The 22,580-nt window shown below is 44.8% G+C and overlaps 1 protein-coding gene across 3 annotated transcripts in view; it reads left to right on the top strand.

The window, feature by feature from the left end:
• The first annotated feature begins 13,805 nt into the window (after positions 1-13,805).
• Positions 13,806-22,580, top strand: part of CACHD1 (cache domain containing 1) — a 229,998-nt gene continuing 221,223 nt past the window's right edge. The window contains exon 1 of one of the 3 annotated variants that reach the window (XM_061121691.1): positions 13,806-14,276. In XM_061121691.1, the coding sequence (XP_060977674.1) occupies positions 14,037-14,276 (240 nt within the window). In that variant the 5' untranslated portion in view covers positions 13,806-14,036. The remainder of the gene's footprint in view (positions 14,277-22,580) is intronic. The other 2 variants (XM_061121692.1, XM_061121690.1) reach the window with 2 other exon arrangements.

The raw sequence follows: 22,580 nt of genomic DNA, 5'->3' as shown, positions 1-22,580 counted from the left end.
AAATTCTCCAAGCCAGGCTTCAATAGTATGTGAACTGTGAACTTCCAGATGTTCAAGCTTGTTTTAGAAAAGGCAGAGGAACCAGAGATCAAATTGCCAATATCCGTTGGATTATCAAAAAAGCAAGAGAGTTTCAGAAAAATCATCTATTTCTGCTTTATTGACTATGCCAAAGCCTTTGTGTGGATCACAATAAACTGTGGAAAATTCTGAAAGAGATGGGAATACCAGACTACCTGACCTGCCTCTTGAGAAATCTGTATGCAGGTCAAGAAGCAACAGTTAGAACTGGACACAGAACAATAGACTGGTTCCAAGTTGGGAAAGGAGTACATCAAGGCTGCATATTGTCACCCGGCTTATTTAACTTATATGCAGAGTATATCATGAGAAACCCTGGACTGTATGAAGCATAAGCTAGAATCAAGATTGCCGGGAGAAATATCAACAACCTCAGATATGCAGATGACACCACCCTTATGGCACAAAGCGAAGAAGAACTAAAGAGCCTCTTGATGAAAGTGAAAGAGGAGAGTTAAAAAGTTGGCTTAAAGCTCAACATTCAGAAAACTAAGATCATGGTATCTGCTCCCATCACTTCATGGCAAATAGATGGGGAAACAGTGGAAATAGTGACAGACTTTATTTTCTTGGGCTCCAAAATCACTGCAGATGATGACTGTAGCCATGAAATTAAAAGATGCTTACTCCTTGGAAGAAAAGTTATGATCAACCTAGACAGCATATTAAAAACCAAAGATATTATTTTGCCAACAAAGGTCCATCTAGTCAAGGCTATGGTTTTTCCAGGAGTCATGTATGAATGTGAGAGTTGGACTATAAAGAAAGCTGAGTTCTGAAGAATCCATGTTTTTGAACTGTGGTGTTGGAGAAGACTCTTGAGAGCCCCTTGGACTGCAAGGAGATCCAACCAGTCCATCCTAAAGGAGATCAGTGCTGGGTGTTCATTGGAGGGACTGATGCTGAAGCTGAAACTCCAATACTTTGGCCATCTGATGCGAAGAACTGACTCATTTGAAAAGACCCTGATGCTGGGAAAGATTGAAGGCGGGAGGAGAAGGGGATGACAGAGGATGGGATGGTTGGATGGCATCACCGACTCAATGGACATGAGTTTGAGCAAGCTCCGGGAGTTGGTGATGGACAGGGAGGCCTGGTGTGCTGCAGTCCATGGGGTCACAAAGAGTTGGACACTACAGAGTGAACTGAACTGAACTGACTGTTTGTCATTTGCTACTGAGAAGTAAGTTGTTAAATTGGTTTTCTCCTAAAGGAAGTGACTGTTCTCTGAGAAAAACAAGAGGTAACAGTTGCAATGCAGAGTGATAAAGGTGATGCCTGGAACAGGCTGAGGGAGCATGGAGAAGAGGCACCACCTTTCCATGGCGGGGGAGTGTCAGGAAAGATTTTCCTAGAGGGAGGTGATTCTACATGAATCTCCAAATATAAGAATGTGTTAGCCAGGTGGAAAGGTGAGGGAAGACTTTCCAAGCAGATGAAATCAAAAGAGCAAAGATAGGGAAGGAATGAGATAGAGCAATGAAGAACTGTAGTCAGAGATTCAAGTGGCTTGTTTGGGGGTACTTTTAAATGGTTTTTTTTTTCCTTTTTAAATTTTTTATTTATGGCTTTGGTGGGTCTTTGTTGCCATGTGTGGTCTTTCTCTAGCTGCAGCAAGCAAGAGCTGCTCTCTTTTCGGTGGACGGGCTTCTCATTGCAGTGGCTTCTCTTGTTGCGGAGCACAGGCTCTAATGCACAGGCTCTAGGACGCAGGCTTAGTAGTTGTGGCGCATGGGCTTAGCTGCTCCACAGCATGTGGGACCGAACCCACATCCCCTGCATTGGCAGGCAGATTCTTAACAAGTGGCTGGTTGGCAGATGATGTAGATGTGGGCTGGGAGGAGTGGGGCGGGGGGAGCAGAGAGATGTATTTAGGTCCAGAGCCTGCAGGTCCTTGTGTCCTAAGAATTTCCATTTCATTCTGAAGCTTATGTGGGATCCTTGATAAATAAATGTTGGAGAATGATTTAGCCAGATTTTTTTTTTAAAAAGGGACTTCAAGGACAACTCTTTCATTTCAATCTTGATGCCTTCAGGTTGCACCTGTGTGATGCTCTTCCCTGAGGTTAGGCAGGAAGCAAGTCTGCCCAGTATGTGCTGTGAGTTGAGGCCAAGAACACTCAACATTAAGATGCCTAGTGCCAGAGAGTCAGTAATCCAAATGGGTCCAGTGTGGCTCATCAAACTCAGGGGTGCTAAAGGTAAAAATCTGGGTTTAAGAGTGAACTTCCCTGGTGATCCAGTGGTTAAGAATTTCCCTTCCAATGCAGGGGACATGGGTTCGATCGCTGGTCAGGGAGCTAAGATCCTGTGTCCTGCAGGGCAACTAAACCTGCATGCTACAACTGCTGAGCTGGCGCACACAACTGGAGAAGCCTGTGCACTGCAACAAAGAGCAAAGGCAGCCCAAGATTTTAAACAAAGAGTGAACTTATTGGGCAGGGGAAATCTACAGTGATGAATGGCAAGTGAAATACAAGGTGAAATAAGCCTTGTTTTAGAGGCTTTCTGGCAGGTATTTAGTATAACACTAGCAAAGTTTGCTTGGGCATTTTAGAGTTGGTGGGTGGGGTGGGGGTGGGGATAAAAATAGAAAATACAAATAAGCATATTCCTTTCTTTTTCCTTTTCTTGACCCCTGGAGACGCAGGGTGAGATTATGATGCTAAGGAAACAATAGCTGCTGTGGTAGGAATTCCAGAATTCTCTAGCATCATGGAATCATCAGAACAAAAGAGCATTGATTGAATGTGTCCATCTTTTGTAAAATTCCTCACTTTCAGTTACTTGTTTTTGCAGATACTAGATCAGGATCTGTCCTTGCTCCCAAGCGTATGCAGTCTGCCTGCCACAACGTTGTTCCCTAGCATATGGCCAAGTCCCTCGTGTAAGTAAATGATAAAGATTTTTAAAATCTGAATCTTGTTTGCCCCATTTACCACTAATACTCAACTTGAACTCAGTTCAAGTCAGCTGGATGACATTGATAAAATATAAAATATATGCCACTTATATTTCTGATGCTTCAGGATGTTTTGTGGTTAGGATCCTATGTTTTGGCTTTCATGCAGACATGTGTTCATGACCCCAGTTTTCTTAGCATTAGTTTTCTCCATTGGAAAATAGATTTTATAATAATACCTGCTTGTTGTTATAGAGCAAGAAAGCACTGTAATTAAGAGGGGATTTAAATAATGACACCATCACATGTCACTTGTGAAAACTTGGGCAAAGAACTCAGTCTCACTAAGCCTCAGTTTCCTATTCTGTACAAGGAGATGACTGTACCTACTAAAAAGGGTCTTTGCAAGGATAAAATTAAGTAATCTGTAATCCATTTAAAACACTTAGCATGCTGTCTGGAACCTAGTGAGACCTAAATAAATGCTAGCTATTATGATTGTGACTCATAGAATTTTAGGGATTAAGGGAGATAATTCCATATAAAACACATAGCATCATTCCTAGAACCAAGCAAGCATTCAGAAAGTGTTGGCTATCCATATTATTTCCATATATAGTCAACTTTTCACCATGCAAACCAATGTTTGTGTAATTCATTTACTTTGTTCCCTCTCCTATCGCAGCCTTGATCTGTGGTTAAATCTCTCATTGCTATTTTACTTTGTATATTTCTAGTCTTGCCTCCCTAGCCAGACTAAAAACTCAGAGCGAGCAGTAAAATTTCCTACACACAGTATATGCTCACCTTGTAGTTATTTTGGTTAATTGATAATTCTATTACTCTTAAATAGTTTTTAGATAAACATATGGTAAGATGAAAAGAACTATACCACTTACTATGGCCAGTCAAGGGATCACCAAGCCCATGAAAAGAAAGTGTCATCTAATTTCAGAATAACTGGCTGAGAGGATGAGATGGTTAGATAAAATCACTGACTCAATGGATATGATTTTGAGCAAACTCTGGGAGATAGAGAAGGACAGGGACGCCTGGCATACTGTATGGGGTCACAAAGAGTTGGACAAGACTTTTCGACTAAACAACAAGCTGAGAGTCAATTCTGGCTCTTTGCTTTCTAAGACTTCCTAAGTTATGCCTGATTTATTACTATTATGTTTATTTAAAAAAATCATGAGGGATCTTGCTAAAGTTCTATTTCATATTTTGTAAAACTGAAATCCTACATCATACTTTCCTTTAGAAATTTCAACATCCTAATTAGAAATATTTAGATATTTTGAGTTGCTATTTAGTTCAACTATTTAGTTCAGCTATTTAGTTGCTTATTTAGTCAATAAGCTCAGATATGCAGATAATACCACCCTTAAGGCAGAAAGCGAAGAGGAACTAAAGAGCTTCTTGATGAGATGAAAGAGGAGAGTAAAAAAGCTGGCTTAAAATTCAACATTCAAAAAGCTAAGATCATGGCATCCAGTCCCATCACTTCATGACAAATAGATGGGGAAACAGTGGAAACAGCGACAGACTTTATTTTGGGGGGTTCCAAAATCACTGCAAATGGTGACTGCAGCCCTGAAATTAAAAGATGCTTGCTCCTTGGAAGAAAAACTATGACAAACCTAGACAGCATGTTAAAAAGCAGAGACATTACTTTGCCAACAAAGATCTGTATAGTAAAACTATGGTTTTTCCAGTAGTCATGTGTGGATCTGAGAGTTGGATTGTAAAGAACTCTGAGCACCAAAGAATTGATGCTTTTGAACTATGGTGTTGGAGAAGACTCTTGGGAGTCCCTTGGACTCCAAGGAGATCAAACCAGTCAATCCTAAAGGAACTCAGTCCTGAATATTCATTGGAAGGACTGATGCTAAAGCTGAAGCTCTAATATTTTGGCCACCTGATATGAAGAGCCAACTCATTAGAAAAGACTCTGATGCTGGGAAAGATTGAAGGCAGGAGGAGAAGGGGACAAAAGAGGATGAGATAGTGGGATGGTATCGCCAAGTCAATGGACATGAGTTTGAGCAAGCTCCAGGAGATGGTGAAGGACAGGGAAGCCTGGCGTGCTGCAGTCCAAGGGGTCGCAAAGAGTCATACGTGACTGAGTGACTGAACAACAAATTTAGTTCAGTCAACGTGTCTGAGTCAAGAGTCCTTGCCTTAAATCAGTCCCCCAAAGAATTATCCCTGTGTGCTAAGTCATTTTAGTCATGTCTAATTCTTTGTTACCCCATGGACTGTAGCTCAAGAGGCTCCTCTGTCTACGGGATTCTCCAGGCAAGAATACTGGAGTGGGTTGCCACGCCCTCCTCCAGGGTATTATTCTGACCCATGGATCTAACCCATGTCTCCTAAGTCTCCTGCATTGGCAGGTGGGTTCTTTACCACTAGCACCACCTGGGAAGCCCAAAGACCTGTATATAGTGTGATCTTTCTAAAATGTCATTCTTCCACTTAAAATCCTCTGTGACTCCCCATCCCTCATGGAAGAAGTTCCAAGTCTCTTGACCAAGGACCAAGGCCCGTGTCCTCACCAATGACCTTGGCCACTGCTCCTTCCCACTTAATGCCGTAGAAATCTGAAACTTACAGATCCTTTCTTCACATTGTTTTGGTCTTTTTACATTTGTAATGCTTTTCTTTACCAGGGATGCCTTTTTTTATGCCTGAGTGACCCCTTTTCTCCTTGGTGACACTTGTCAGATGACATCTCCTCTAGAAAACTTCTCTGACCTCCCTCCTAGCTTAGGTTAACTGTCCCTCCCATTGTACCTGATGCAAAACCTCCTTTAGAGCATTCCATATTATATCCATTCATTCAACAACAATTTCTCAAACACTTACTCCATGTCAGGTACTATTTTAGACACTGAGACTATACTGACAAAACACATAAAAAGCATTGCCTCAATGAAATTTCCAATAAACAAAATAAGTAAATATCAGTTCAGTTCAGTTCAGTCTCTCAGTCGTGTCCAACTCTTTGCGACCCCATGAATTGCAGCACACCAGGCCTCCCTGTCCATCACCAACTCCTGGAGTTTACTCAAACTCATGCCGATCAAGTCGGTGATGCCATCCAGCCATCTCATCCTCTGTCGCCCCCTTCTCCTCCTGCCCCCAATCCCTCCCAGCATCACGGTCTTTTCCAATGAGTCAACTCTTCACATGAGGTGGCCAAAGTACTGGAGTTTCAGCTTCAGCATCAGTCCTTCCAATGAACACCCAGGACTGATCTCCTTTAGGATGGACTGGTTGGATCTCCTTGCAGTCCAAGGGACTCTCAAGAGTCTTCTCTAATACTACAGTTCTAAAGCATCAATTTTTCGGCACTCAGCTTTCTTCACAGTCCACCTCTCACATCCATACATGACCAGTGGAAAAACCATAGCCTTGACCACATGGACCTTTGTTGGCAAGTAATGTCTCTGCTTTTTAATATGCTATCTAGGTTGGTCATAACTTTCCTTCCAAGGAGTAAGTAAATATATATTATGCTAAATGGTGTAAGTACAATAGAGAGATCGGTTATAGAGAGTTTCCAGAGAGGGGTTTATAGGGGTTATAATCTTAAATGGAATAGTGAGAGAAGGCCCCTTCCACCTCATATTTGAGTCCAGACTAGAGAAAAAGTAATGTGGGGAGATAACTCTCTGTGGAGTTCTTGTACTTCTGCCTGCCTGTGGGCAAGGCACTATCTGTCCTGTTTTTCTACACAAAAATTTCAAAGATGTTTAGTGAACAGCCTTGATAGGTAGAGATAGTGTCTTTTCTCCAGAGCCTAGGGAAAAGTTGCTTTCTGTCAAGTATATTAAAGATATCTTCCTTTGGGACAAAGGGCAGTTTTGTTTGCATTTTATTATAATAAGATTTGGGTTATAGGTCTTGGGGTTCCTCTTCTTTGTGGTACTCGATGTGTGCAGGTGTTACAGGCCCTCTTCATGTCGCAGCAGAGAATTAAGGGTTGGAGAACTAGCACAAATGCAGGCACTCAGGCTACTGCTATTGCTGTGAGTAACAAAGTCCTTTTTCTCTAACCCCAGAGGTGTGTCTTCTGCCAGCAGAGGTGAGGCTATGGTAGGCTGATTTGTTGGCTTGCAAGCAGTGGAAAGTCTCATACTTCACCGTTCTTGACAGTGAAATACAGATATCTGGGAGAAGAACATTCAAGACACAGGGACCAGCAAGTGCAAAGGCCCTGAGGCACTTACTGTGTGTAGTATTACCTCTTAAATTCTCCAACTTTCCCAATAATGATAAAGTTCTTCAGGACAACCAATCTCATTCATCTGTAGCCCTAGCACCCAGTAAAATCACTGGTGCCTTGCAAATGCTCAATAGATGCTAGCTGAAATTAATAGGAAAAAAAAATTGTTGCTTTAGAAATAAGGATGTTTCTTAGGCTGAAATCTATGGATTTCAAATATTATTATTTCTTTTCTTTTTTTCATTCAGAGAGGCATATGACAGAGCAGCAAGAGAGTTTGGAATCATACAAACCTGGATTTCCAGCCCAGCTTTACTGCTTTCTGGTCTATAACCCTGGGCCAATTGTTTTAACTTTCAAGCCTCAGTTTACCTGTGTATGAAATCGTACTCACCTTCTCTGTTTTGAAGATTAAATGATAGAACATAGGAAACCCACTAAGAGTTCAAGAAATGTTATGTTGTATGCCATAGATGGTATCCTACCTTTGGGAGGGTCTCGGTTACCTATATCTACTACTGTTATTCTTTCATGGCTAGCTCCCAGTTTTAAGGGGAATGGGAAATCTGATGACTATTAAAATCAACAAGAGGAGTAAGGAAACCAGGGAGGCTCTGTGTCCCAGGATCCATGCTCTGAATTCTTATAGAAGTTAATGAGTGAGTGCGTGCTAATTTCTGCCCTTGAAGTTACTGATTCTATTCTCCCGGGCTCCCTAAGTTCACAGATTCCATATATTTTGCAGCCAGTTATTATTTTGAATGGGAAGCATGCCAGCAACATTAGGCTGAGGATTTGTTGTTAACTTGGCCTCATTTCCACCTCAGAGCATGCAAAGGGGAATTGTGGTGGCTTGGAATCTCCATACCACATTTTTTGGAAATCTGACCAAGAATTCCTCAAAACCGTTTGACCTGGAGGTTTTCTGTGGTGAGAAGCTTGGCTCATGAGTACCAAGAGGTGGTCTCTCACTGAAGTGGCTTTGTACCTTCCAAAATAGGGACAAGCAGCCAATTTGATGAGGAATCTCAGTCCATTCTTCTTTAGCAATCAAAGAATAATATTGTAGTGCTACTCTTTGCACAGAGTTAATGATTCATGGATTTTCCTAATTTTTAAAGATTCTTTGGTACAGCATTTCTTGGGTTTCTACTCTGGGTCCAGAGTTAGAGTTGTGCTTGACAGTGTGGCAATGAATAAGGCAGTCACAGTCCCTGATGGATGATTCTGCTGGAGAAGCCTGTAGGTCACACTTTGAGAAAATGAAGAAGGAGAATAGACCTATAATTGGAAAATGACAAGCCTGCACATTAAGGAGCTTATGAAGAGGAAACAAATAATGAACAGGTATCTAGTTAGATCATAAGCAAGGAGTACAGGGCAATTTGGAAGAAGCTTAAACTATCAGAGAGCTTTCATGGTAATCTCAGGTCTTCTGGACAGTTGTGGCCCACTTACCAGTCTTTTTCTTGTTTTGTAGTTCAAATAGCCCTACAATCAATAGTGTCCTTTCTGTAAGCATGGATGGTTGAACTTGATCCTTAGAATTACATCAAGACAAAGGAGGGGGAAACGAGTCTTAATAGAACATGTAGATTTGAACTGTAATGGGAAAGGTCTGAAACTAAGTTGGTTCTGAGTCTTGGGGTTGGTCTCTCTCAGGCCACATGTTCTGTGTTCTCCACTCTTTTTTCTCTGCTCAGCTTTCTTATCTCCTTCATAATATTTGTGCCCTCATAGCTTCAGCTTGCAGACATCCCCATTTTTATTGAGTGCTTCTACATAGCAGGTGCTTTATATGACTTTTCTCAAAAACTTTGGTTATTACTGTTTACAAAGTACAGATGAAGAAACTGAAGCTTAAGAGAAGAGATGACACAGATAATAATTACTGTCCTTGGGATCTGAACCCAGGTTTTCTGATTCTAAACTCCATGCTTTTAGCTACCATGCTATATGGCCATATATGCACACATGCACACATATACATATATGGCTATATATAAATTGTGTATGTATATATAAAAATGTTTATGTATGATTTTATACATATATATATATATATTTGTATATATATTTATAGTGATAGATTTCCTGTAATGTGTCTTATGGGATTCATGTCTCCTTTAAGGGACTTCTCACATCTTTAGTTTCAACTACAACTTCTAACTGTTTTTTCTTATTTTCCCTAAACTTTTTGAGAATGAAAATTTGCTTGTCTTAGTTCATCTTTTTGCCATGCCTTGGGTGCTACAGATTGGCTACTTAATGTTATAAGCCCACCCAATTCTAATCAGCTGCCCCCTACCCCCACTCCCTGGAAAAGTCATCTGGTGCTGAGAGGAGTTGATGGTAGGGCATGAGTGCATGCTCAGTCACTTCAGCCATGTCCCACTCTGTAACCCCATGGATGTAGCCTGCCAGGCTCCTCTGTCCATGGGATTTCCCAGGCAAGAGTACTGGAGTGGGTTGCCATGCCTTCCTCAGGGATTGAACCTGTGTCTCCTGTCTCACAAGCAGATTCTTTACCCCTGAGCCACCTGGGAAGCCCTGATGGTACAGCAATTATACTTAAATGTAGGGGAAGCATTAAGGATTAGGATTGAGTTGTCCAAAAATTTCGTTCAGATTTTCCCATACCATCTTATGAACAATTCAAACTTTTGGGGCAACTCAATAGTCTATCATTAGACAACAAGCTTTAATTGGCCCATCATATACCAGGATATATGTGTGTAAACATTCTAACACCAGACTCCCTAACACCAGAGCCTGCCATTGAAGGCCCAGGTTTGCACACATTAGTTGGGCAAATGACTATTTTTCTGAGATGTTTACTTGTTGGTGACACAGGAGAAGTCACATGGCCCTTCCTGGGTACTGAGACTCTATTGAGTGTAGGCACTGAACTAAATGCCAGAGATCCGGATAAGTGAGTTACCATTCTGGGGAGCAGCAGTTCATAAGACTCATGGAGTTGGGGTGTCTGTAAAATGTGCATTCCAGGACCTAGCCCACCTCCAGAGATTCTGCTTCACAGGTTTTGCAGTTTATTAAGAATGTCCTAAGGCTACAGGTGTTCGGTGGACCTAATGAGAACCAGTAAGGGGGAGAAGACATGACTTCCCAATTGATAATCAATGCTATGAGAAGAAATGAGAATTAGAGGGAATCAAAGGAAGAGCAATCAATTCTGTGGAGCTTGGTGTCAAAGAAGGCTTCACAGAAGTGACAGCTCAGTTCAGTAGGGGCTTGTCAGGTGAGGAGAAGGGGAGAGTTTCAATACCACCGGCAAAGGTATTTTCTGGGGTTGGAGAGGATTTGGGGGGCAGAGTAGATTCTGGATGTCCAGAAAGGCAGATAAGCCAGAGCACAGAGAGACATGTTTATAGTGTTGTTTATTTCTCTGTGATGGGGCATCAGAAATGTCTAGGTTAGCAAGAGACAGGTTCAGATTTGACTTTTAGAAAGGTGATTTTGGTTTCAACATGAAGAATAGAAAGATGGGAGTGGGGTGGTCTCCATGGAGACCTGAGAGCAGACTGTGGTCATAATTATAGATAAGCTGTGATGTGCAGCTGAAGTCAACCAAGGGATACAGATGGAATGCAGGGGGTGGATGAGAGAGATATGTGGGGAGTAAGGTACCTAGTTTGGGGCATGGGTGACATCCACCCAGATTTGCAGTACAGTACAGATTTAGGTGGAGAATAGCAGAAAGCACGAATGAGTTTTAGTTCAAATGTATCTAGTAGAATGTGTTCATGCTAAGTCACTTCAGTCGTGTCCAATTCTTTGTGACCCCATGGACTGTAGCCCGCCAGGCTCCTCTGTCCATGGGATTCTCCAGGCAAGAATACTGGAGTGGGTTGCCATGCCCTCCTCCAGGGGATCTTCCCAACCCAGGGATTGAACCTGTGTCTCTTATGTCTCCGGCATTGGCAGGTGGATTCTTTACCACTAGTGGCCACCTATATCTAGTAGAAAAGCCAGTAAACAGTCAGAATTTTGGAAATCCCACTCAGAAGGGAGATCTAGCTTTGTTTAGAAATTTGCAATCCTCTGCTGTCTTGGCAATAATTGTAGGCATGGGGGTAACATGAGAGTTCTCAAAAAAACTTAAGTTAGAAAGAAGACATAGCATTAGAATCCCAAGAAATAGAACCCAAGATATGTCAGTCAGTCAGTTCAGTCGCTCAGTCGTGTCCGACTCTTTGCGACCCCATGAACCACAGCACGCCAGGCCTCCCTGTCCATCACCAACTCCCGGAGTCTACCCAAATCCATGTCCATTGAGTCGGTGATGCCATCCAACCATCTCATCCTCTGTAGTCCCCTTCTCCTCCTGCCCTCAATCTTTCCCAGCATCAGGGTCTTTTCAAACGAGTCAGCTCTTTGCATCAGATGGCCAAAGTATTGGAGTTTCAACATCATTGCTTCCAGTGAACACCCAGGACTGATCTCCTTTAGGATGGACTGGTTGGATCTCCTTGCAGTCCAAAGGACTCTCAAGAGTCTTCTCTAAGAAATAACAACATATAAAAAGCTGAGTAAAGATGGAGAAGCCATTTTGAAAGAGTTTCAGAAGGAGGATGATTTGTGGCAATTTTGATGACAGTACCTTGAAGAATCTAAGACAAAAAATTAATGCTAGCTGTCATTTATCATTTTTGTTTTTTTTTTTTCTCTTCTACTTACCACAGGGATGAATATGTTTTGTATCACTGATTATCATATGCCGTGGTATAACAATAAAAAAAAACAGTTATAGGATCTTCTTGATACCAAGTGTGAATTCAATTCTGGAGATGGAAGACAATAGACAGATTTGTTTTAATCCCATTACTAATTCAAGAATTGTTTTTACAGTACTTACTTTGTGCTTGGTACTGAGCTAAGTGTGGATGATGGAGAAGTGGATTGGTCCCTGCCTTCAACGAGCTTATCTTACTTCCAGGAAGCATTATGTAAAACAAGCATTGCACATAATAAATGACGTTGTTCCAAGAGTCCTGTGTGCCTCTCAAGAGAGGATAGAAGGGAGAGTATCACAAATGAAACCATAGAGTATAGCAGAGACAGCAATGATTGGGGAACTTAGAACTGAAAAACAGTCTTAAGGTATAATGCGCCAGGGAAAGCTTGTGTTTTCAATACAATACAGGGAAAGGAAAAATATATATATATATACAGGGAAAGAAGTAAAACAGAAGGTTTTGCTGTGAAGTGAAGAGGGCACCAAATCCGGGTTCTTTCTAAGTCCTGCTAAGGCCTCTGCTAGACAGCCTTCACCCTCTTGGGCATGACTCTGGCCTCTAGGAACCTACAAGCAGGAACCTGGCTTGGAAGAATGGTGGCCTTACCACCCCACCCGCCCCCCACCACAACCCTCATCTATTTGTTTCAGGTGCTTCCAACAGGTGATTTCTCAGAGAGCCTAAGCCACGAGTCAGGAGTAGGCAGGAAGGAAGGAAATTCCCTTCCCCCGCTGCAGAGAATAGATGTCTGGAGTGAATTCCAGCTCAGTAGTTTTTTGGGTTTTGTTTTGTTTTTTGCTTTTGATGAGATCAGATGGTTCATTTCCAAAAAGAGACAGAAAGAACTATGTCCTATTTAAGAGCAATAGTCTCCGACTGCTTAAGTTCTGGATTTGCCTCTTATCCCCTGGGTGACCTTCGGCAATTTATTCCACCTCTCTAAGCCTCGGTCTTTGTTACCTAAAATTTGGGGATAAAGATACATACCTCACAGGGATGTGGTGAGGATTAAAGGATAATGTATACAAACCCCAGAGCACTGGGCCGGGCACATAGTAGTTGGTAAAAAACAAAAAGGAATCCGTTGATCTAACGAATGCTAGCTATTGTTACTAATGACCCCGAAGAAGAGCAGTGGACGCACAAATGGCAGTCCCGTCCTTCACAAATCTCTGCCAGGCAGAAAGCCAGCGCCCTAGAACTTAAAGGGACTTTCGATGGGTGGGATCCCGGAGTCCCTTCGCGGGGGCGGAGGCGGTGAGAGCTGGGGTGGGTAGCTGCCCCCGGCAACCAGAAGGTTCCAGGGACCCCCACCCGCTGCAGGTCTGGTACCCGAGCCGAGAGCCGGCTCTCGGGCCCGCGGCGTCTCCGGGGGCCGGTTCTGAGGCGGGAGTCGGGCAGAGAGAGGAGGGGCGACCGGGGGAATGTCCCCGCCTCTCTCCCCGCTTCCATAAATCACCGCAGCCGCGGCGGCCGCCGGGCCGGGAAGTGCACGGAGCCGGAGCGCAGCGTGGTGGCACCAGACACCTCCCTTTCCCCCGCCGCTGGCTTTCTTTCTTTCAGCTTTTTTTTTTTTTTTTTAAACCTCTCCCTGCTCGCTCGGGTGGCTGCCCCAGCCTACCAAGCCCGATCGCCGCTCCTCCTCCCAGGCTGCAGCCGCCCGCCTTCGCCGCCGCCTCTCTCCGCTGGGACCCGCGGGAAGCGAAAGCTCCGCGGCTCGGCTTGTGAGCCCCGGGGCCACGCACCGGGTGCGGACGCCGCAGCTCTCGCAGCCGCCCGCCGCTTCGCGGGGGCCGCGCGGGCGCTGGGGTCCGGGACACGGCTGGGGCGGTTTGCTTCCTCTCCTTCCGCGGCCGCCCGATCCGGCGATGGTGGCCGCCCGCGCTCCCGCGCCGTAGCTGGGCGCCCCCCTAAGTTTAGAAGCTGCCGGGGCGCGTAGAAGCTGCTGCAGAAGGGCGAGAAAGTTTTGCGGGGTGCGCCGAGCGGGCCCTGGGCGCACCTCCCGGGGCTACCTCCCCGCTTCCCGGCTCCTGGAGCCCGTCGGCGGGGAGTGGGGGGAGGCGGCATGGCCCGAGAGCCGGAGGAAGAGGAGGCGGCAGGGGCGGCCGCCCTGGCCCGCGGGGGTCGCGGCTCGCTCGGACGGGTCGGGGCGCGGCGGCCGCCCCTCTGGCTGCTCTGCCTGGCCGTGGGCTGGCTGCTGGGGGCCGGGGCCGACGCCGAATTCTCTATCCTGGACGAGGCGCAAGTGCTGGCGAGCCAGATGCGGAGGCTGGCGGCGGAAGAGCTGGGGGTCGTCACCATGCAGGTAAGGGTTCCCCCCACCCTCCTTCAACTTGTGCCCGGGAACTTGCCAGGCACATCCCGCCTCGCTCCGTTGCGCAGAGCCCGGTCCCATCCCCAGTACAGGTCGCTTTAACCGAGCGCCGACCTCGCCGGCATGCACAGAGCACCCTTTACCCCGGACACCTCTGGCCTCTGCGTGGATCCCCGAACTACACACCAACTCCTCTTCCAAGTTCTTGGGTCCTTCTCTCTTTCTCTCCTGCGCAGAAGCCCCTGCCCTTTGCACAGGACCCACTTCCCTGGGCACAGCTCCATTATCTCGGCGAGGATTCTCAGGTTCCTTCGCGCCTTCTTTCCTAATTTGCACCAATTTCCCCCGCAGTCTTTTTTTTTTTTTTTTAAACCCCGCCACCCCTACACACTCCCCTTTTCCCTCTTTGTGTATCCATCCCAGGGCAGACGGTCCCGCCTGGCTCGGACGGTTTTCCGAGGCTCCCAGTCTGCACCGCCTTGATCACCTCTCCGGGTCCCCCAGACCGAGGCGCACGAATGGGCGCCCGGAGGGCCGGCACCGCCGCGGGCGCAGCTGCTCCAGGGCCACCTGGGCCGGCCAGAGCGTCCGGGGAGTGAACTCGGCGCTCGCTCCCCCAGCCCGGGCGCCTTGGGGGAGGGGCCGGCCTGGTAGACTCTTGGGAGCTTCCCGACTCGTGCTGTGTGGGGGACATTTTTTGTTGCTTTCCGCTGTTGTTGGTTGCGCGCTGTCTGAGTGTTTTTTGTTTTGTTTTGTGTATGCCTTTTGGTTTGGGGTGGAGGAAAAAGAAAGCACAGTGAGTAAGGTTCCCATTTCTCCAAATTGTTTACCAGGTCCGTCCTCCCGGGGCGGGGGGCGGGGGGTGGTTGGTGGTGGTGGTGCTAAAGAAATATTGCCCGAGGCTAGTAAGGAATCCTGAAGATGTTACTAATAACCAACAGTAGCTTAAAAAAAAAAGAAAAGAAAAAGAAAAATTGCTAAACAGCAACCACCTGGAGATTCTATCTCGCCGTTATTTTAACCTCTTTGGCCGGAAAGGCCCACTCGATTAGGAGAAGTTGAACTGACATTCCGAATCTGAAATATTTGCTGTAACATTTTTCTGTAAAGTAACCTCATTCTCTTCTGTATTCGAACAATAATAATGGTGATGCATGTGGTTTACGAAACAGCGAAGTTCCCAGGAATGTGTTCTCGGAAGAGGTTTCTGATTTCGATTCTACCGTGACCACCCTTCTACCTCCCATCGGGAGAGGTGTGTTAAAGTCACTTGAGATTCCGGTTTTTGGCTTGTTTTTTTTTTTTTTCTTTCTTTGCCCTCCCTCTCTAACCACCACCAGTCTCCTCCAAGGATGATACAGTTTTCTTAAACCTGTATCAACCAACCTTTACCGCTGTAGTGAAAGACTATTGGGTGGTTTGTTTTGTTTTAGGAGTGGATGGCTTGCCTGAAAAGATAATTGTGTTTATGTGCAGACACCAGCCCTGAAATGCAGTAGAGTCCTATTTTTCTTCATTTGCATAATAGTAGACAAACTTTTAAGATACATCATTGAACTTTTCTATGCAGATCTTTTCGGTTCAGATTGTTATAATTTTTTCCATATGCATTTTCTGACTTCTGATGATTGCTGACAGAGTTCTCAGGAGTCAAGTGACTTTTAGAGGAAATGAACTAAAATGTTAGGGAAAAACTAGGATTTCTTTTTCCACTGATGAATGTTTCAATTCAGAGGACAAACAATTGTGTTCTTGCATAGAGACCCCCTTTTAATAAAGAAATTTAATACATTAAAGTTTTGGACGGCGATCTTAAGATTAGCAGGCATTTGTCACCTTCATCCTATCACTAGGGCTGGACAGGGGACCTTAGGGTTCCCCCCTTCCCCCCCACCATATATGTTAAGGACTAGCTTTTTCTAAGATGCTAACAGCAGTTTTACTGTTTCTCACCCAATCCTTGACAAAAGGTGAAATCGGATCCCTACACATTGTCTTTCAGGTAGGGATCCAAAACAAATGTAGTTTTAAAAGGCTTCCCTGTTGAAAAGGAGACACTTTAGAAGAAAAAAAAAAAGCTCTGATCAGTGGGGGGTTTGTGCCCAAATGGCCCTTCATCTCCTCCCAACTGGCCTCTTTCTAACACCTTTGCAACCCTATTGTGGAAGCTGGCCTCCTGGGGCCAGGGTTTTGTCTGGCAAAAAGTGAAGTGGCTTCTCTCCCTTTTTAAAAGGAGCAGCACATACTGTATTTAAATTCTTCTTCTTGAGCTGTACATTGATCTGCCACTTGCCTCCTTCTGGGAAAATTGAGGGAAATCTCTTTTCAGTTTTTTGTTAGACTGCCAGCTTGTTTTGCGTGGGGTGGGGGGAGGGTATTTGTAAAATAAAATCTAAAGCAGGTTACATTTCTTGCCCTTAAAACAAGGTTGCAAGCCTCAAATTTTCCTCTGTAAACCTCTGGGATTCGTTCAGTGGGTCTGAAGTTATGTGGGTTTAGCTGTCTAACGAGCAGATAATATAATCCCTCCTTGTGACATGTTGGATATTATAGCTGTGGAGCTAATCTGTTGCTCTGAGACAGGTAGCCTCATGTGGGTGTTAAGGTGAGTGGGGTCAAACTTCCATCCAAAGATATGAGGGAGTTGGAGAGACGTGTTCTCCCTTTGCAGGAAAAGAATGTCCTACCTCAATTAAGGGATCGACTCTTTTCACTTGACCTTGGCATGTCAAGTACAGTGAAGACCTTTTAGGGCGGCATCTTTTTTGACAAGAAACTTTGTGTAGGTTCGTTGATGCATTAAAAACCTATTTCCAGACTTTTACGTCACTCCTGCTGAAATTCTCCAAAGACCATTTTTAATTTTGAGAAATTGCAAAGCAGCTTCCAAGGGGGAGGCCTGTTGTCACCTCTCACAAGACAGGCACAAGGAAGAATTTTACAAAAACAAAACCCAGGACTTCTTTCAGCACTGTAGTTTCCTGTGGCATAGTTTTTGTGCTGGCTGATAAAGAAAGTTTGAAAAGCAGCCTAGCTTAAAGATTTTCTTGGAAAGGTTTTTCTCATGGTGGCTGCCTGCTCATGGTTTTTTGTTGTGGTTCCTTTTTAGTAATGGACAAAGTTAAAAAAAAACAAAACTCTAAATGATTTGCACCAACTAATTTTGCCAGTGCCTTGGGAAAGTTGCCACTGAATACTGCCCCCCTGGCAGCAGGCCTCATACATCATGGGTAAAAGTCAAAAACCTAATCATCATCTCCTCAGGGGTCTGGTGGAGTGAAACCATGGACATTGAGATCTAGGGAGCAGAGAATGGCTGTGTTCAGGGTGCCTTGCTTCTGCTTTTTCATTCATGCAAAAAGTTCTGTTTTGTTTTGTTTTTTGAATGAAGGAGCATCATGGAGTGAAAGGAGTCCACATTGGAAACCTGGGTTCCAGCTCTGCCACTTTAGAAGTTAGGTAATATTTTTCTGTAAAGGTGGCAATGATGATTCTTCCTAGAGATCTGCTCTGTGGACTTAATGAAAATAGTGCCTGTGAAAGCACCTGTTGATGGGGGAGATGGGACTGGGAGCTGTTGACAGATGTGGTTGTTCTTCAGTAAAGAGATTTCCTTAGAAGCTGACTAGGCACAGAGCACTATGCTAGCTGAGTGTTTGGTGGATTTAAAGGAGATATTCCAGTGCAGCCCCTTAAGGAGTTTACAATTTGGAGGTTGAGGTAAGGTTGCACAGGTAAAACAGTTAAGCAACAATGCCTGCTTGTTAGAAGGCATATCTGGCTCTGGGAGCCATTTCACCAGGCACTTATAAGGCCCATTTAACATTATATGACAATACAGGCTTCCTAACAGCAAGGACCTGGCACATAGCCAGGTTGCCCGCCTTGATGTTAATTCTAACTCAGCTCTGCTGAGCTGGGCATAGTCACTGTGAACTTGGCAGACACACCGGCAGGTTGGTCAGACAGCTGCTGTATGGGGCCTGGAAGGGGGATGGGTGGGGAGAAGCCTTCCAATAGGGGCAGAAGAAATGCCAGAAGTACGAACTGAGGTGCTTCACCTCAAATGGAAGGGAAGGAGGCAGCCAGGACAGAACTGATGGGCTCAGTGGGTGTGAGGTATTGACTGAAAATATGGAGCAGGGTTGTAAATAGTGGCTGCAGCTGAAAGTGAAAGGGGAGGCCGACTTCGTATGCCCTAGAACAGCATTAAGTTCATTGTTCATATTTGCATACATACAACCAACTCTGGGGGAGGCTTCTGTTCTGTGAGGGGCTTTGGGTTGGGCTTAAGCTGGGGATAGAAGGTAAATAAGATCTGGTCTGTTCCCTGAAGCTCTCAACTGATGATGCAGACAGATACAAAAGGAGGTGTTTAGTGAGGAGCAGAGAGGCAGTAGAAAGCAGTGGGCTAGTACCATGCTGGAGAGAGGAAGAGGGCATTATGGAAGTACAGAGGAGGGCTGCCAAGCTCATCTGGTGAGGTCATGAAGTTGACTCCTCCTCCTCCTGCAGCCTTTTAAGTGATCTCCCACACACAGAGGGCAGTTCTGAAAGCATCAGCAGCCTCAGACATTAAGGGGAACCAAATAAGCAGTTCTTCAGACATTTCTAAGGCCCCGTGGTGGTACTGGACAAGGGAGTTGCTATGTCTTCAATGCTTGATTAGTGGGGGTGACTGTAACTCTTGTACCTCTGCATATGGCCCCATGTCTTATTTCTCTGGCCATCACACCTAGAGCTTCTGTGGTTATTTGACATCAACACCCTGGTGGCCCTACTATAACTTCATGCTGATTTACAGCTATGTTTAGATAAGGTTGGCATTTGCCCCCTAGTCATGTCCATCATACCAAGAATGGTATGTTTTAGGATGATTTGAATATGTGCTTAGGCAATTGAGAATATTTTAGGAATGAAAAAAAATGCAAATAATGTTATTTGATTCTGTGCCCTATGTGTAGTGTAAGCCCTAATGGGAAAGCTGCAGCCTTGTTTTCTTCTGAGCGCTCATTTGGAGTAGAATAAAATTGACCATTGGTGGATGACTCTGAATTGAACTTGGTAAGAATGAGTGCAAAGAAAAACATGTTGAATCACTTCTGAGGGACTCTCCCCGCTGTACTTAGTATCAGTACTTCCTCCCCTTCCTCTCCACTAATACCTGTCTTAGCTGGCAGTGTGGCCTGCACTTAGCTTTTTCCTGCCAGTCGAACTTAAATCTGGAGGGGGTAGGGGGAGGGGATGGTTTTACACTTTATAACTTGGTGCTATTTCTGGTTGCTGCTTGAAGAGTTCCTTCCTTGAGCTTAAGTGGATGAGCCAACAGGAACCTTGGAGAACTCTGGAAGGTTGGTATTAAGTGCAATGGGATTTGTTTTGAATCTGCTTCAACCTGGCCTAAAAGTATATTGGAGGTCAAAATATAAAGGGCACCAGTTTTGACTCTACTAGTTATTAACTGTCACTTCCAGCATATTATGAAATTACTTTCGAGTTCCTTTGTGCTTCATGTGGTTAATGGGGGGGATTTGTTTCAGCACACAGTCCAACATAGGAACAGTCAGTAAACAGAAATAAATGTGGACAGCGTGTTTAGTGCCAGGGCACAGAACCTGGAAGGCAACACACATTTTGCAGCTCCAGAACCGGAATGAAACTGAAATCTAAGCTTCAGAACCTGCAGATTTCAGTGTAGTCAGTCCTCTGGCCCAGGGATTACCAAAGTGTGGTACGCCGACCTCAGGGATGTGATGCAAAACCATCCTTTGAGATTTATGAAGAAAGTATTAGACCTGCCAATTAGAGTCATTTTATTTATTTTTTTCCTTTTTGGCTACACCACACAGCATGCGGGGTCAAACCCGTGGTCCCTGCCATGGAGGCATGGAGTCCTAACCACTGGATCAGCAGGGAATTCCCTTATTTATTTACTTTTAAGCTTTTTTAATACAAAGATTTGAAAAAATATACAGAAGTAAAGGGCGTAAAAATGTTCCTGTGCCTCTCACCTGGCTTAACTAAGCTATCTACTTGTGGTCAGGCTGGTTTCATCTATGCCTCTACCTGCTCTTTCCCTCCCCCTGATTATTTTGAAAGAAATTCCAGGTATCCCATAATTTCATCTGTAACATTTTTATTGCATTCTTATTTAATTTTTATATTAATGTCTTATAATAGGCATAATATATTGATGTACTAGTATATAGAATTTTCAGTCCATCAATACAAACATTTTGGAGGGTATATACTTAAAATTTTTTAGGACATGCCTGAGCAAAATGATTGCTGTGTGGTGGCGGTGGTGGTTTAGTCTCTTAGTCATGTCATGGACCACAGCCTGCCAGGCTTCTCTGTCCATGGAATTTCCCAGGTGAGGATACTGGAGTGGGTTGCTATTTCCTTCTCCAGGGAATCATCCTGGTTCCCTGCATTGCAGGTGGATTATTTTCCCACTGAGCCCTTTACGAAATAGCTAGTACCTTTGTCCAGCAGCCTCCTTTGCCTTCCAGATGTAACACCTAAGATTCTTTTGGGAAGCTCCTCTAGGACCCTTTTTTTCTCCTGGGCACATGCCATCTGGCCCTCATTTTCATGCCTGGCTTTCCCCACAAGGCTGTGAGTTTCCGTGTTTTCTTAGTGGCCAGCTTATAGTCTGAGCCATGTCTTCTCACTCCTGCTTTCTCCCTATTTCAGAGATGGAAGGCAGGAAGGAGTAAGGAATAATGCAAAATAAACTCTAAGGGAAGGGAGGAGGCTGAAGAGAAAAGGCTGGCTGTGTACATAATTCTCTTCTGATGAGTTTGTCAGCAGATGGTACTGTAGAATCTGAGGCCAGGAGAGTGGAGGGGCCGGTATAGAACGCCCAGTGCTTTCCCTCCTAGAGTTCATGTTTTATCAGAGAAGCTAAGCTAACTTGAAGGGGTTAAGGCAGTGCAGGAAAAAATGCTGAAATATCAGATCAAGACCCATGCCCACCCTGGGGTTGCTAACTCTAATTTCCAGGGTTCAGTTAGGAAGAGTGAGGCAGGCCAGGTGTGGATCAGTAGGGAATGGTGCTGGCTGTTGGAAAGGGAGGGCACATGCCAGGGCTGAAAAGCAGGTGCTACCAGCTCTGCCAATTGCTGCCATGTGGCAGTGTGGGGCCAGCGTTCCCACTTGACTCTGGTTTTCAGGAGAAGCTGGGTCTCTGGGTTTTCAACAAAATCTCTTGATTCTTAAAATGTTGGCAACTAATTCAGATTAAAAAAACAAAACCAAAAAAACACTGTGTGGGCCAAACCATACATGCCAGCTGTCTGGATCAGGCCAGAGGCCACCCATTTGCAGTGTCTGGATTAGAATTATTCAGTGAGCTCTAGGAGGTAAAGTCAGCACTTGTGTGTAAAGATTCTTGTGAAGTAAGTTTCCGTATAACAGAAAGGACAGCTTTCTCATAGAATAGAGTTATAAGCTGGGTTGTTTTTGGAGATGAGCTTCCTGTCGTCATCATTACTTAAACAGTCACTGAGTGTTTATTTGGTGCCAGACACCATCTTCATTCTGAGATATCCATCAGTTAATTTCCAAGGCAATGAAATGGTATGAAAATGGAGGTTCCAGATGCTTGGAGAAAGTATGTCAGGGATGTTAACCTGCTGAGGGGTGGAGGAAGCTTCTGGAAGGTCTTCTAGGAAAAGTAGAAGGAATAGGAGTTGGTTAGTCAGAGGGTGGGGTTCCCAGAAGACTCTTTTGTGATGGCTCTTCAGAGAACGAAAAGATGGTCTTAAGGTTTGGAGCTTAGAGAGCTAGAGGGAAGAAAGGGCATGGGAAGAGTTCAAAGAAGCATACAGGTTGAGTAGTGGAATCCTTGGATCCTTCACGGCAGTGAGATATATGGCAGGTAACAACAGAATGCCCAGTTTACACTGGCTTGAGAGAGGAACAGGCTGCACCACGCGATTGGACATTCTGGGGTAGAAGTCTGAGCCAGGCTAGATTACGGCTCAGGTCATGTGGCCCCATTGCTCACATTCTCAAGTAGGTTCTCCCCTTTGTTTCCACATGGCTGGCCAAAGCTTCCTAGTGTTTGAGTTGGGAACTAGCTGCTTTTTGTGTATGCATCCTCTCTTTGGAGGAGATGTGTTCTGGGGGAGATGAGCTAGAAACCTGCAGAAACGAGGAGCTTGGTGCGTAGAAAGCTCAGCCAAAGTCATTTAGGTTTTAGGTATGCTTAGCAACCACCAGCCCCCAAGGCCTGCTTTGTACCTAGGTTCTCCTTCCCCCAGTCCAGTTTCATGAGTGCCTACTTTGCAG

The sequence above is a fragment of the Dama dama genome, chromosome 20 (assembly GCF_033118175.1).
Source record: "Dama dama isolate Ldn47 chromosome 20, ASM3311817v1, whole genome shotgun sequence".
Taxonomy (NCBI): Eukaryota; Metazoa; Chordata; class Mammalia; order Artiodactyla; family Cervidae; genus Dama; species Dama dama.
This window is presented reverse-complemented; position numbering and strand designations above follow the sequence as displayed.